Genomic DNA, 16,209 nt, shown 5'->3' with positions numbered 1-16,209 from the left:
AGACTTTCGACTTGCATCGAAAATCTGTTGGGCAAGCTCCGTGAAAAGCAATGTAACAACACTCGCAGGGGGCAGGCTCGCAGGGGGCAGGCTCGCATGCTGCGCTTTACCCACGCTACTTGCTACTAGCAGCGAGCTAGAGTTGTTATTGTTGTTTCATAGCAACGGAGGGATCTGAGAGCAACACGTAGGGAGCGGAAAGGAAAGAGCCGGTCGGTTGGAGCCAATGGCTTGCAGGGAGCGGAAGGGGATTTCCTTCCACTGCCGACGGAGCCCCTTGAGTTCTGTTTACACACACATGAAATGAGCCTGCCCCCAGAGGCTAGAGAGTTTTTATTATTTTTTACCGATGGGTTCCCAGATTTATGATCATCAGACCTAGTCCAGGGAGAGATGCAGCTGCAGCCAGAGCCTCAGAGGCTATTGACCTTGAGTAGGCTATACGCCCCAGAGGCTAATGACCTTGAGTAGGCTATAAGCCCCAGAGGCTAATGACCTTGAGTAGGCTATAAGCCCCACAGGCTAATGGCCTTGAGTAGCTATAAGCCCCAGAGGCTAATGATCTTGAGGAGGCTATAAGCCCCAGAGGCTAATGGCCTTGAGTAGCTATAAGCCCCAGAGGCTAATGACCTTGAGGAGGCTATAAGCCCCAGAGGCTACTGACCTTGAGTAGGCTATACTCCCCAGAGGCTAATGGCCTTGAGTAGGCTATAAGCCCCAGAGGCTAATGACCTTGAGTAGGCTATAATCCCCACAGGCTAATGACCTTGAGGAGGCTATAAACCCCAGAGGCTTATGGCCTTTAGTAGGCTATAAGCCCCAGAAGTTAATGGCCTTGAGTAGATATAAGCACCAGAGGCTAATGACCTTGAGGAGGCTATAGAGGGTATGCACACCCACTGGAACACGCCCCCTCAATCGGGAATGAGTGTCAAAATGAGTGTCAAGTTCCTCCCTGAGCAGCAGGTGTCAGTTATTTAGGCTGATTACTGCATTCAAGCTAAGTCTTGCTGTGACTCAGTGGGCGTGACCCCACAGTGACTTCTGCCTCTGTGACATCACATGCATACCCTCTATAGCCCCAGAGGCTAATGACCTTGAGTAGGCTATAAGCTCCAGAGGCTAATAACTTTGACTAGGCTATAAGCCACAGAGGCTAATGACCTTGAGTAGGTTATAAGCCCCCCAGGCTAATGGCCTTGAGTAGACTATAAGCCCAAGAGGCTAATGGCCTTGAGCAGGCTATAAGCCCCAGAGGCTGAGCTTGAGTTCGCTGCCTATAGGCCCCACAGGCTAATGACTTTGAGTAGGCTATAAGCCTCGCCAATAAGCAAATGTTCAAGTATCCCATGCAGGTACAACAATAGATACAATTTGACAGTATGTGTTGTCCCACACTGTGTCACAGCAACACTAAATGAATGTGTGCTTTAATAAGACAATCAAAGCAGACTTTTAAAAGTAACACAAAAGTTACTGTCCCTAGTAACTACTTTTTTACTTTTATTATGCAATAACTTCAAAGTAATTCAGTTAAGTTTTGAGAGAAGCAACTAGTAAGTGTAACTAATTACTAATCTTCAATAACTTGCCCAACACTGGTTAATTGTAATGCATTACCCAGCAGCCCTGGGAACAGGACAGATGAGACCAGCTAAGCTTTATCAGTGTGTTTTGACTCTGAGCGGAGCAGGAAGTCATGTGGCTCCAAACAGGTCCTGTGGTTTCTAAACACAACATGGGAGAGTCACCAAAAAGCTGCTTAATTATAATGATTAGCCTATTGGTATGGCAGGCGCAGCTAACAGGTTAGTCTGCTAACCAGCCTTCATGGAGGCCTGTTCTGCGGCCAAACCTCTACTTCGATTATGAAATGGTGAAAGTGGCTGTAATTAGTCTAATCCAGAGGTTTTCAACCTTTCAATGCATGGTCGTCACTAAATCCCAAGGCACACCTGGACTTGCCTCAATGCACACCTGGACTTGGGTCATTTGGGAACCACTGGTTTAATTTACAGGTAATCAACCATCATTAGGAGATTCATTTGTGTTTTTCAAAATTAAATCAGCTGGTGGTGAAATATATTGAAAACAAGTGAACTAGAATTGAGGCTGTCTGCTTCTGTAAAGCCATCATATCAGAAGCCTTAGTAGTTAGTGTAGACTGTATTCCTCTTTCATTTTCTGAGGCGAGGAGTCCTAATCAAGTAGGTCAGTCTGCACAGGTTTTGTAATCAGAATCAGAATCAGCTTTATTGGCCAAGTATGTAGACATACAAGCAAAGTCCCGTGCCTGTTGAGCTGTATAGTACTGTAGATGCTGGGGTAGGCGACTAGGCGACGTGCCACATGCCAAACCAGGCATGTCTGCTCTAAATGCAACTTTCAATTGCCTGGCTCACTCGCAATTATGCTAGCTGGCATCACTGACGGACCTTAATTTGAGGTGATTATTTTTTTCTTTCTGGAGCTGTGGGTTGGGGGTCCTCTGGGGAGAGGGAAATATGTTTGCATGTTTTTGAATGTATGTTTATGATTATGTACGAGTTTTTTTTTTTTTTTTTCTCTTATGTTTATATAGATTTTTTAAATGGAATTGTGTGCAGTGCATACACCAAAGAGCCAGGACCTGTAACCACAAAGTAGCATGCCAGGAAGTAGCGTGACACTGAAATAAGCCAGAGCGGTCGGGGTGCTGGTGGTGGCTAGGCTAACCATGTGAGGCAGCTGGACTCACGCGAGATCATGAGATCACGCTCCCACGTCAAATCCAAAGCGTCTGGCAGTGTCAGGTTAGGTGTTGGCAAAGCAAAAATGGGCTGTTGTGGTGGATCTGAGGTCTGAGGTGTGAACCATGTTCACGTGACATTCTGGGTTTGAGTTCAGGCCAGGACCTTTGCCACCTCATGTCTTTCCTGGCTGTGCTTTGGTCTGCTGAATAAAGACACACACAAGAAGAAGAATACAAATAAATCATCATTTCTTTAATACACTTTAATTGTTTGTGATCGTTTTGTTTTGTGACTGTTTTGTATATAGCTTGATTTTCTACTATTGATGTGATCACCATGCTGCATACTAAGACAAATTCCTCGTGCGTGATCTGATAACTTACTGTGGCCTCAAGTGAATATTGAATCTTGAAACAATTACAGAATGTAGAAGAATGGAATTCATGGAATTCTGCACAAATCTGCCGATTTGGGTGTGAGACACAAAATGTCGTCAAATGTGGCTCCGGTAAAAGAGGTTTGGAATCACTTCTAAATACTGATGGATCCTCCATCAGAACCAGCATGGTGTGACAGTGATCACAACAGGGGTCACATGACTCAACTCAGCTCATCACCTGTTGAAACCTCCACACTGTTCACAGACTGACTCATATCTGATAAGTCGACAAGATTCTATACAAAGTGTTATTGAAAATGCAGCAGTTATGGTTATAACTTGTTAAGCCCTATAGCCTAAGGAGGAAAAAAAACAAAAAAAAAACATAGGCAAGGCAAGGCAAGTTTATTTGTATAGCACATTTCATACACAGCATACAGAAGCATACAGAAATAAAAAGATTAAAAAGCGAAAATGATGAGGTTCATGTAAAAGAACAAGCAAAATGCATGACATTAAAATAATCAAAATAACATAGAGAAATACAGGCCCCTGCACCCAAAATACATCAGGAATAGGTCCTCGACCATAAGGCCTATATTTCTGGTTGCCTTTGAGGTAAGAAGCTAAGCTAATGAATCCAGTGTAAGTACACCTATAGCATTAAGAAGCTAAGCTAATGAATCCAGTGTAAGTACACCTATAGCATTAAGAAGCTAAGCTAATGAATCCAGTGTAAGTACACCTATAGCATTAAGAAGCTAAGCTAATGAATCCAGTGTAAGTACACCTATAGCATTAAGAAGCTAAGCTAATGAATCCAGTGTAAGTACACCTATATAGCATTAATAAGCTAAGCTAATGAATCCAGTGTAAGTACACCTATAGCATTAAGAAGCTAAGCTAATGAATCCAGTGTAACCTATAGCATTAAGAAGCTAAGCTAATGAATCCAGTGTAAGTACACCTATAGCATTAAGAAGCTAAGCTAATGAATCCAGTGTAAGTACACCTATAGCATTAAGAAGCTAAGCTAATGAACCCAGTGTAATAGCATTCCAGAGTCAATGAGATGAAGGTCAGATTTAGCCTCGCTATGTTTCAAAGGCAATACTGTAATTTTGTGGAAAATACAGTAAAATACAACATTTATACAATTGATAAAGATATACTTAGGCAGTCTGACCATGTTTTGGCCATGTTTACTGTTTACATGTTGAATGTTTACTGGAAGTTTTAGCCTACTTCAAAACACTATCTCCATGCATGTTACAAATAACATAAATTGCCCATTGAAATAGGCCTGAAGAGCTCCATGCTATATAGGCCCTTTTCACAGCAACCGTTTTGAGGTGGTAAAGCAGGAAGCAAAGCAGGTGTAACCAATAACATTAAGGAGGGCCCTGGAACTGGATGGAACACCTAAATCAGTGGTTCTGAATTGGTCTAGCCTCATGACCCACATTGTTCGTTTGTCATTAAGTCCCAACCCAAATTTGTGTTTTTACCCTCATCAAAATGTAGCCAAAATTTGGAGCATGACAAGCTAGCATGATATTGACAGGATATTATAATAACAGGATATTCACTCTGGCTTTAAAACTGAGCCCGCTACAGCCTGTGAAAGACAGTCATATCAGCCGTGGATCAGCCTGTGAAAGACAGTCATATCAGCCGTGGATCAGCCTGTGAAAGACAGTCATATCAGCTGTGGATCCCTGCGTCCTCAAGGAGTAGAACTTATTTTCATGCACACATCCATGACCCCCTCAAAACGGCCCTGTGACCCAGCAATTGAGAACCACTGACCTAAATGGAATGAAACCATCATTAATCGTATTGGTTAGACCTGCTTTACTTCCTGTTTTACCCCCTCAAAACGGTTGCTGAGAAAATGGGTCTATATTCATACCTGTGATCTCCTTTGAATCACATTGTTGACGTGTTTGTGTGAACCCGGGGCCCCTCAAAGCCTTCGCAGGTGCACTTCGGCCCCTGCACTATAGCAGCCCCATTGTCCCAGGACGTGTGTCAATATGATCTGTGGTTATAGAGAGCCAAAGCGAACGTCACTTCCTGCTTCAGCACTGTACCAAAGATTTTCATCTGCAATTTATTTTCCCATAGACATTTCGTAAAATGCTTATAAAAATTGTTTTACTATTAGTTTGTACAAACGGTTCAGATACATTTAGAAACAGGAGAGACAACTTAACATTTCACTCGGACCAAAAACGTAATTAAAATATATTAAAGAAAATATTTCGATGTTTTTTATAAGTTTTGGTCCCAGATGAGTGAAATGTTCTATGGTCTCTCCCGATTCTAAATATAGCTGAACCGTTTGGTTTGACCAAGTAAAACTATTTTTATAAGGATTTTACTAAATGTCTATGGGGAAATAAATGGCGGATGAAATTCTCTGGTACAGTGCTGAAGCAGGAAATGACGTTCACTTTGGCTCTCTATTATCAATATGTGTCTGCTTCACTGGCTGCAAAATACATTCCCGCACATTTCCTACTGCACTCCGTGCCTGCAGGAGCTGAACGCCCTCCACGAACTGGTCTCAGATCTGCACTCTGTGTCTGCAGGAGCTGAACGCCCTCCACGAACTGGTCTCAGATCTGCACTCTGTGTCTGCAGGAGCTGAACGCCCTCCACGAACTGGTCTCAGATCTGCACTCTGTGTCTGCAGGAGCTGAACGCCCTCCACCACAAACTGGTCTCAGATCTGCACTCTGTGTCTGCAGGAGCTGAACGCCCTCCACATAGCTATACAAACTGATCTCAGATCTGCTTGTAGCTTTTACCCTTTTACAAACTTGTTTGCCCTGACTGACTCACTTTCACTTTTGCTCTAACTGAAACTTTGAAGACAGGCCCACAGGCTTTGCTGTCTCTGATGCCAAATATTTATATTATTATAACTTCTAATAAAGCATAAAAAATAATAATTTAACCTTATGGTATAAAGCTTAAATACCCTAAACAGCTGGGGACTAATAAACCGCTTACTCTACACTTACATTTCGGCTCAATTATAGGCTACTACTTCCACTGCCATATGTCTCTATTTACTGTAGCTGTTTAATCAATGTTTAGACTGCTGGAATAAATAATATATAAATAATATGTCTTGGGACCATTTAGCAGGACTACTTTTTCATGGTTTTAGGTTAGTCGTATGTGTCGTAGATTAAATATTAGGCTATAATACATACGGTATGCACTTTTCCGAATATAGACGTGTTAGTAAACATGGAGGCTATCAGTGTCTATAATGGGCCCCTATTCTCAACCTTCAGATAGATAATGAGGGTATCCCATTTCACCTGTCTCCATTATGTCCCATATGACTGTAGGCCTAGTACTTTAACTGATCTGTGAATAAACTGAACTGATGATACTAAATATTTCATAATTCTGAATAATGAAACGTTTCCAAACAATCACACAGAGAGAGAGCGAGGGAGAGAGAGAGACAGAGAGTGGGAGAGAGCGAGAGAGACAGAGAGAGTGGGAGAGAGGAGGGGAGAGAGCGAGAGAGACAGAGAGGGTGGGAGAGAGGGAGGGGAGAGAGCGAGAGAGACAGAGAGGGTGGGAGAGATAGCGAGGGAGAGAGAGCGAGAGAGAGACGGATTGGAAAGCTAATGTGAGAGAAAGCCTACTACAGTACATTCAGGCAGCTCCTGCGCCCTTTGCTGTGTGATCCAGCTCCGGGCTTTGAGACCGGCCGAACCCTCGTTTGAATCAACGGACGTGCGCTGGAGCCAATCAGCGGGTGCCATCCCAGCCCAGGCCGTGTTTATCACTCTGCTCTCGACCAATCGGCGCGCTCCTCCTGGCCGCGTGCGTCATCAGAGTAGAATGCTCCCATCCCCCATCCGAACGCAACGTTACCACGAGCAATGGCGTTTGCCGCTTTGTCCTTCTCACAGACTAGTCCGCTTGTAAAAGCCCTCATGTGGGCTAAACTACTCGGTAAGGAACATGCGTGTTTGCCCTTATTGTGTTTCATTACAAGAATGCGCGTCAGAGTCATGAGCACATTAATGGTTATTTTTCCTTCCGCACTTTATTCATCGCATGTCTGTCTTTCTCGCACTGCTTTTTCCGGCGGAGGCGCTTCTCTCTCCGGCTCTAACAATGGAGCTGGAGGTAATGAGGCCAACCGGCAGTGTGCTGCACCCGCTCACTGATATATGCCTATGCACACACTCACACTGACAAACAAGCCGTGTGTGTGTGTGTGTGAGAGAGAGAATCTTATTTATGATGTGTGTTTTGTCGAATGAGATTGTGTCTATTTGTCTGTGTGTAAGTGGTGTTTGTGTGTGTCTGTGTGTGTGCGCGCGCACCGACCTTGGCGCACGAATTGATGGGCTGTTATATAAAAAAAAAACGCGGAGTATGAAGTGCGCACATACAAAGAACGGTGGATGCTAGAATGGATTTTCCAGAGGGACACGAGGAGTGATGATTGGTTGGGTTTACGCATGGGGGCTGATGATTGGTTGGGCTTAGGGTCAGAGGCGGGGTTAGCTCGCTCCGGCCGATCCATTCCTGCATCAACCACAGAGCTGTGTGAGAGGGAGTTTCAAACATGATCGGTAGGGAAGGAGAGGGGCGGGGCTGTGAGGATGTGAAATGGCCGCTGCTGCTCTACATTCACTACTAACATTATTATGCATGTTCTTTCTTTGATAAAGGGCACGTGCTGACACAAGCACGACAAGCTGGAACCGTCAAAAAGCACAAATGTCCCGTGTTAACGTTTTTGTTTTACCTTTATGTCCCTTAAAGTCTTCTCTAAGTCGGTGGGCGGGACAAGAGCTCGGTACTCGCCGCTTGAGTCGACGAGACCAACATCAATCAATCAAATTGTAGCGACGTCAGCCGATGCTCGCCTTAATTCGTCGTGTTTGCTGCGTATTACGGTTTGAACTCGACTTTTCTCGACCCCTTCGAGTCAAACGCCCTCTAACCGTGAAGGGTTCGGTGCTTTGGTTCGGTTTAATCCGTCGAACCGTTTGATATTGTCGAAGAAAGGACAGCTGCGGTGGGAGCGGGGGTGAAACAGACAGGAGGGGGCGTGGCCTCTGGGTTTAGAAATTCTATCCATTGTTCCACTCCAACGCGCGAGGCGCACACCTCTGTGGACGCCTTGACCAATCAGGGGGCGCCTCTCGGTCCGTCGACTCCGCCCACCAGCCTATATTAAAGGCTCGGCCGTCAGCGGCATTGGCCACTGGCACAATATAACACTGATCCATTATAAGCCATCAGAGAGGAGAGGATTTACTTTACATTCAACCTTTCGTTTAACCGTCCTTTATTTTATTCTACTCAAACAATGGCGGACACAAAAGTGGACTCCGGCAAGGATATCTCTGCCAAGGTAAGGAAGCGCTTCACCTCCATCCCTCAAGCCGGCCAGCAGGGCTCCAGAGCCAGGCTGGAGCCCTGCTGGAACCCGATCTCTTCACACCCGGAGACTTGGAGCCTGTACCGGGAGAGAAAAGACGCGCATGGCCGGTGTAGTCTTCTTCCATCTTTTGGGAGAATGTTTGGATGTTGAATATCCAGTTTAAACCCTCCGGCTCTCCCTCAGCACGGCATCAGGTTATGGAGACAGGCTGCGTTCGTTTCATTGTCCGGTGCGTACAACAGCCTGCCCGCGCGCCTGCCCGGGCTCTTTGTTTATCCAGGCGGCTCGGTTCCTCTCGCGCTGTGACCGGACGCACGGCAGGTACATGAACACCTCACGCGCTTCTGGACTCCTTATTTACCCGCTATTAGTGCAAAATGATCCGTTTATAGACAGTGGCGTTTATTATTCAGACCGTTAGGCATCATGCAAATGCAATCCAATGCAAATCCTCTGAGGGGAAGAAGAGTCGCCCTGTGGGTTTGTTTTCCCGGTAGCCGGGGCAGAGGCGCGGGGCTTTCTCCCGGTAGAGCCGGGGCAGAGGAGCGGGGCTTTCTCCCGGTAGAGCCGGGGCAGAGGAGCGGGGCTTTCCGCTCTGTAGTGTGGAGTTGGACTGTTTGAATGGAGGACAGGTTAGTGCGTAATTCACACCCAATGGCAACTTTCGCGTCGCCGATAACATCCATTAACGTTACAGGATTAATTGGCTCTTTGATTGTTTGTGTCGGCGACAGGCCGCTGCGCGCGGACGGACTCGGTAGGCAGGTCGGATGATGCTCTCTCGGGTCTCGCGCCTGGTTCAGACATAAAACCGCTTCCGCTTTTTCTGATTTTGAGCTGATTTCAGGTCGCTTTGAGTGAGTCTCGAGGGAAAGTTTTCTGCAGTCACACTTCTTTATTTTCCGTGTGTGCGCGTGCCTGCGTGTGCTGGGTGAAGGTGTGATGTGATGGAGCTTTTCCTCCATGTTACCGTGCGCTCTCCTCTCGCGCTGACAGTGTTTAAACGTGTATTGATGTGTGTGGGGTTTGTGTGTGTGTATTAATATGTAACGTCACGGTGGTGCGGGCTGCGCGGACTTTGGAGCGGGGAAAGTTTGCTGCTGCCTGGGCTGGGGGCGGGCGCGCGGGGGGACAGTGGGTCTGTCTGTCGCTGCAGTCTGTGTTTGTGTGTGTGTGTGCGCGTGTGTGTGTGTGAGTGCAGGACGTCATAATAACCCAGATAATAAACCACACGGTGAGATCACACGCCATATAATTACATATATTACGACATCTAATCGCAGCTAATGGCCGCAGAGAGAGCAGGGCAGAGAGGTTTGGAGCGGGTTAATAACGCTAATCCGCGCACAGTATTTATAGGCTAGTTGTTGGAGCGTTTTTACGCACAGACAGGCGCCTTTTACGCACGGTCGGCTCTCCGAGCGCAGAGCCGATCTGAGCCGTATTTGTCTCCTATCATGGCGCTGTGGCTGATAAACGGCTTAAGGGCTGAACTGATTGTGCAAACCAATCGATAAATCTATATTATCGGTTATCTGATTTAGGCGTGCGTGCGCTGAGGATAATAGGCAGTGGTCGACAAAACAAGGAAACGGAGCAGAGCTATAAATAGGCAGTGAAAGAGAAAAAGCCCCTCGATCAATCAATAAATCAATTAAACTTGATCGATATTGTTGTTTTTGCAGCTGTGTGTGTTGTGTGAGTAGGTGTGTTTTCTGAACGCTCTCTCGGCCGCCATGTGTCGTCTTCTATTGTCCTTTAAAGCCTCGCTCCGTTAAAAGCGGGCAGCTCGCTCTGCCTCCTCCAGTATGATTTAAACGGAGCGGTGCATTCTGGGTATTGCAGTTCTTTCCCCGGGCGTGTCTCGCAACATATGGTGCTGGCAGCCTGCGAGAGACTACAATACCCAGATTGCCCCGCGGGGGCCACATCAAAGTATCAGATTACAACACGTTAAAGTGTTTGGAGGAGGGAGGCAGGAAAGGGGGGGTGGTCTACAGAGACCAGGGTTGCCAGATCTCGCGAGGGAAACAAGCAGCCAGGTCTTTGGTTGCTTGTTTCTCTCGTGAGATCTGGCAGAGAGCAGTGTGGTGTTTTAAATGAGAAGCCTTCACTGTAACCGAGAGGGATTTGAAGAATGTGCAGCTTCCCCCCCGCGAGCACTTGACTCTTTACACTCCTACCTGGCTTATGAAGCAGGAGTCCATCAGTCCTTGTTCCAGCTGTTTGCCTCTGTGGATCTGACACCCTCCTCTTGTCTCCTGCAGGACCTGAAAGAGAAGAAGGCCGTGGAGGAGAAGGAGAACGGCAAAGATGCCGCCACAAACGGAAAGGTATGGACACAAACTCCACTGCTTTTTAAGAGTGGTAACCTAAAAAGTGACAACAAATTTAATAAAAACAAGGAAGAAAAGAAAAAGACGAATTGACAAAAAATGACTAAAGTAAATGCTCCAACAAGTTAAACAATATGAAGGAAATGAGAGTATAAACAGACTATGAAGCCTATAGGAGTGTTATTATTTGTTCCGTGTTTAAAAAGTCGGCCTCTCTAAAAGTGCTGTGTTCCCGCAGGAGAACGAGGAGAACGGCGAGCCCGAAATCGACGAGGACGATGAGGAGGAAGTGGACGAGGAGGACGAGGAAGATGACGCAGAAGGTGTGGAAGAGTTGTTTGTTTTTGTTGTTTTTAGTGCTGCACACACTCCCAAACGCCTGTTATGTTATGTTCCTTTGACTGAGGAGTCTTGTTTCTCTGCAGGCGACGACGATGAGGACGAGGATGACGAAGACGAGCTAGAGGGAGGCACAAAACGGGCGGCCGAGGATGACGACGACGAGGATGAGGTGAGACGAGGCAGAACTGACCAAAAATTACACTGACAAAAATGGCCAAAAACGTACCAGAAAAATGACAAACAATCCAAAAATACACCAAAACAATCCAAAAATACATCAAAACAATCCATAAATACATCAAAACAATCCAAAAATACATCAAAACAGATGCCCCAAATATGACAAAAACGTACAACAGCTAAGCTTGTCAGTCAGTCAAACTGTCGCCTCTGGCGATGGCGACCTTCCCAACTAATCTCTCTCTCTCTCTCTCTCTCTCTCTCTCTCTCTCTCTCTCTCTCTCTCTCTCTCTCTCTCTCTCTCTCTCTCTCTCTCTCCGCCTCTTTCAGGACGACGTCGAAACCAAGAAGCAGAAAACCGACGATGACGATTGATGCGTTTCCCCCCTGACGTCCTGCTGAAACACTTCCCGAGTCTTCGCCTTCGACCCGTTTTTTAGTGTCGGGGGCGGAGGGGCTGGAGGACTGATTTAAAAAGAAAAATAATAATAAAAAAATGAAACATGGTCATTAGCAAGTAGAGTTCAACATCCATGTCCACTCTCTCTCTCTCTCTCTCTCTCTCCCCTCAAACCGCGACAACACATTTTCTAGAGGAATACACCGCCGCAGCGACACAGAATCCGGCTCAACCTTCTCAACGACGTAAACAACACAAGGAGAATTTGTTTGTATTTTTATTTACATTTTATATTTTTGTACATATTGTTAGGAGGGGGGTTGAGGGGCAGTTTCTCTCGGCAGCAGCAGCAGCGATCTCCTCAGACCAAATCGGTGCTTCTTTACGAAAGATTTTACTTGGTTGACCGTGTTAACGATATCTCGACAGACGACAGAAAAACCTGTAAAAAACATGGAAAGAAAAAGGTGTTAAGCCGTTGAACTCAGAGCATTCCAGTAAATGTAATGTACACACTTTATGTACTTTAGCTGTACCATAACTAGTTTGTTTGTATGGGAGGGCAAGGCCAAAGAAAAGGAGCCTCTTCTTTTTCTTTTTCCTTTATTTTTGTTTTTGTCAGCGACTTTTTGTTTTGATGACGGCCTGTTTTGATGTATGTGCGAAGTTTGTTGTTTGACAATAAACCGGACTTTTATTTTGTGAGTTGTATTTTGCATCTCTGCTTGTTCTTCTTCTCTCCGACGGTCTGCCAGATTATAAAATGAAGCAATGATTCAGTCTCAACCCTTTTCATATCAAGGACCCCATTTCACCCAAACAATGTATTTTTAGATCTGATTTTGTCCAGAATTCCAAGACTATCTGTATTGTCGGTAGATAACTGTGACCAAAATCAGGGATGCAAACTAGTCACTTTCAGGTGACCGTCACCTTTTCGATCCCAAAATAAGGCGCTTAAGTGAATGATTTGTGAGTGATTTTGTGTCTGCCCTGTTATGTCACATTTTTCACTGTCCATGAGTTTTGCCAGCCTGAAAATAGTCTACATTTCTTGTGCATTCTCTAATTGTATCTTTTTGTAATTTAAATGATGGTGAAATAGAACAATTCTCAAGGAGCCCTGGTGGTCCCCAGACCCCACATTGAGAACCACTGAAATAAAGACTTCAATATATAACTCAGGTTTAAAAGCAGAACAGCAGCGCCCTCCAGTGTCATCAGGGTTATTGGCAAGTAAGTTCTTCACAATAAAATGAATTTGCTTTGCTATGTGGTGCATGCAAAAATAAGAAGGAAGTAAAAGCGTGTAAATTGTGCCTTTTGCAATAAAAGCATTATTTAGAACACTTCTAGCCAAAGGCATTCCAAAAATAATTATGGATATGGGGGCATCAGGAATTTAGGGGGGGCACAGACTGGCAGCCTAAGTAACTGTAATAAAGTTGTGTAGACTAGTCTGATCTGATATTGATGATCTTGGTGTCAAATCATACGTTTCTTTATGATGAATAATTGCTCAGAAGCTTTCTTCTATCTCATAATTCAAGACTCAAAATAAGTGATTGCTATAACTGTCCAAACCTACTGTAACATTTTGAATTGTGATATAGAAGGAAGCTCTGAGCAAACTCAGAGCAAAGCTTCTGAGCAATTCTGAGCTATCTATCTATCTCAGTCATTCAAAAAAGTTAAATGTAGGGGAGAGTTTCTATTGATGGAAATATCAACATGCCAAATTTTCGCCATAATATGAAGGGTTTCCATTTCAATTATTATTATTTAATTCATGATGCCCGCGTATCAAATTCTTTTTGGAATGGCTATATGTGTAGCAAATTATATATGCTTTCACCCCCAAATCCACCATTGCTATGGAACTTTTAGCTAAACTGCCCCACTACGGCAAGTCAAGAAATATCAAATAACAGACCAAAACAGTTTACATTTCTGGTGCATTTTCTAATTGTATTAACTTCTTCTTGTGAATTTAATGGCCATCGTTTTGCTGGGGAGTCGGGACCCACCTCAAGGACCCCTGGTGGTCCCTGCTGGACCCCATGTTCTGAACAACAAGAATACTTCAACAAATGACTCAGCAGCGCCCCCTGGTGTCTTTAGAATCAGAATCAGGTTTATTGCCAAGTCAGTTTTCACAATACAAGGAAATTGGTGTAGGCGTCAGGGGTGGAAAGTGGATAGAATATCTTGCAGGTAATACTACACCAACCTTCATCCTCCATATTGTTCTCCCGCCCCCAGCTTCATGCATCCCTGAATACACACATCACATGTGCCCATATGGTGTAGAAATTAGAAACACTTGATCATATGTATAGTAACTTATTTAAATGGTGCATATCATTTGTGAATGTCAAAACTTAACACAGCACCTCCACCCCTGCAGCATGCCTCCACCCAGCCTGTGAGCTCCAGAGCAGCATGCCTCCACCCAGCCTGTGAGCTCCAGAGCAGCATGCCTCCACCCAGCCTGTAAGCTCCAGAGCATGCCTCCACCCAGCCTGTGAGCTCCAGAGCAGCATGCCTCCACCCAGCCTGTAAGCTCCAGAGCAGCATGCCTCCACCCAGCCCGTGAGCTCCAGAGCAGCATGCCTCCACCCAGCCTGTGAGCTCCAGAGCAGCATGCCTCCACCCAGCCCGTGAGCTCCAGAGCAGCATGCCTCCACCCAGCCTGTGAGCTCCAGAGCAGCATGCCTCCACCCAGCCTGTGAGCTCCAGAGCAGCATGCCTCCACCCAGCCTGTAAGCTCCAGAGCAGCATGCCTCCACCCAGCCTGTAAGCTCCAGAGCAGCATGCCTCCACCCAGCCTGTGAGATCCAGAGCAGCACACCTCCACCCAGCCTGTGAGCTCCAGAGCAGCATGCCTCCACCCAGCCTGTGAGCTCCAGAGCAGCATGCCTCCACCCAGCCTGTAAGCTCCAGAGCATGCCTCCACCCAGCCTGTGAGCTCCAGAGCAGCATGCCTCCACCCAGCCTGTAAGCTCCAGAGCAGCATGCCTCCACCCAGCCCGTGAGCTCCAGAGCAGCATGCCTCCACCCAGCCTGTAAGCTCCAGAGCATGCCTCCACCCAGCCCGTGAGCTCCAGAGCAGCATGCCTCCACCCAGCCCGTGAGCTCCAGAGCAGCATGCCTCCACCCAGCCTGTGAGCTCCAGAGCAGCATGCCTCCACCCAGCCTGTGAGCTCCAGAGCAGCATGCCTCCAGCCTGTAAGCTCCAGAGCAGCATGCCTCCACCCAGCCTGTAAGCTCCAGAGCAGCATGCCTCCACCCAGCCTGTGAGCTCCAGAGCAGCAGACTGTGAGCTCCAGAGCAGCATGCCTCCACCCAGCCTGTAAGCTCCAGAGCAGCATGCCTCCACCCAGCCTGTGAGCTCCAGAGCAGCATGCCTCCACCCAGCCTGTAAGCTCCAGAGCAGCATGCCTCCACCCAGCCGGTGAGCTCCAGAGCAGCATGCCTCCACCCAGCCTGTGAGCTCCAGAGCAGCATGCCTCCACCCAGCCTGTAAGCTCCAGAGCAGCATGCCTCCACCCAGCCTGTAAGCTCCAGAGCCGGCCTGGGACACCTAACGTAACCGTGTCCTGCAACGGACACCTGGACGCCTGTTTCGTCACGTCCGGGTCAGAGGTCTCTCGACGTGGTTTCCGGTACTTTAGCAGGCATTTCAGATGCTGGATCGCCGCTTTGTGAAAGTGGAACTAATTTATACATCTATATGTGTCAATATGTGGAATTTCATATGAATATGTGCATGGTAACATGTCAAATTACTTTAGAATTACTTTAAGTGACTTTGATGACAGAAAGCCATAAGACGTGCTTGGGCGACGAGAGTTACTGATCGTTAAAGTTGCTAGCTTGCTAGCTAGCTAACGCTAGTTTTGTCTAAAACACAACAAGGCCAGCATGTGGCAATAATGCAGCAAAATGGGACTCAGCGACCACTACAAGCCACTCTTTGTTGACTATTACTGGCTTGCTAACCACTGGCTTGCTAGTCTCGCTAGCCAGCCTCTCTTCCTTTCCGTCAGAGAGAGAGGCTGGCTAGCGAGACTACTGGCTTGCTAACCAGCAGAGCCGCAGAGTGAGCTGTCCGTAACAGGACAAGAGCAGCTTTCAGTTAAGACGCCAGCGGTAGCGTCCGTTCCCCGACTCTGGTAAATCAAAGACACAACTAAAATAAATTATTTCAACGGTATGTTGCTAGAAAGAAGTTCGACTTAACGTTTTCGCCGTTAAACTACACGGAAACATGACATGATCATTGTAGCAGTGTTTGAAGCACAATTTTAACAGGAGTTTTGTAAAAATATTGTCCGTTGCAGGACACGCTTCCGTTATACGTTTAATTATTGTTCAAATAAAGTGGAATTCAGTTCTAAAAGGAGCTG

At 46.4% G+C, this 16,209-nt stretch overlaps 1 protein-coding gene across 1 annotated transcript; it reads left to right on the top strand.

The window, feature by feature from the left end:
- Nucleotides 1–8,342: 8,342 nt before the first annotated feature.
- Nucleotides 8,343–12,505, top strand: LOC310771947 (uncharacterized protein). The gene is made up of 5 exons (XM_083664441.1): nt 8,343–8,512; nt 10,810–10,875; nt 11,117–11,201; nt 11,304–11,389; nt 11,731–12,505. The coding sequence occupies exons 1-5, from the start codon at nt 8,468–8,470 to the stop codon at nt 11,773–11,775; spliced, it is 327 nt and encodes a 108-aa protein (XP_083520567.1). The 5' UTR covers nt 8,343–8,467; the 3' UTR covers nt 11,776–12,505.
- Nucleotides 12,506–16,209: the final 3,704 nt, after the last annotated feature.

This window comes from Poromitra crassiceps, assembly GCF_964638095.1.
Source record: "Poromitra crassiceps genome assembly, contig: HAP1_SCAFFOLD_1553, whole genome shotgun sequence".
NCBI classification, from domain to species: Eukaryota; Metazoa; Chordata; class Actinopteri; order Beryciformes; family Melamphaidae; genus Poromitra; species Poromitra crassiceps.
The sequence above is the reverse complement of the archived record's forward strand: the minus strand, read 5'-3'. Positions and strand labels throughout refer to the sequence as shown.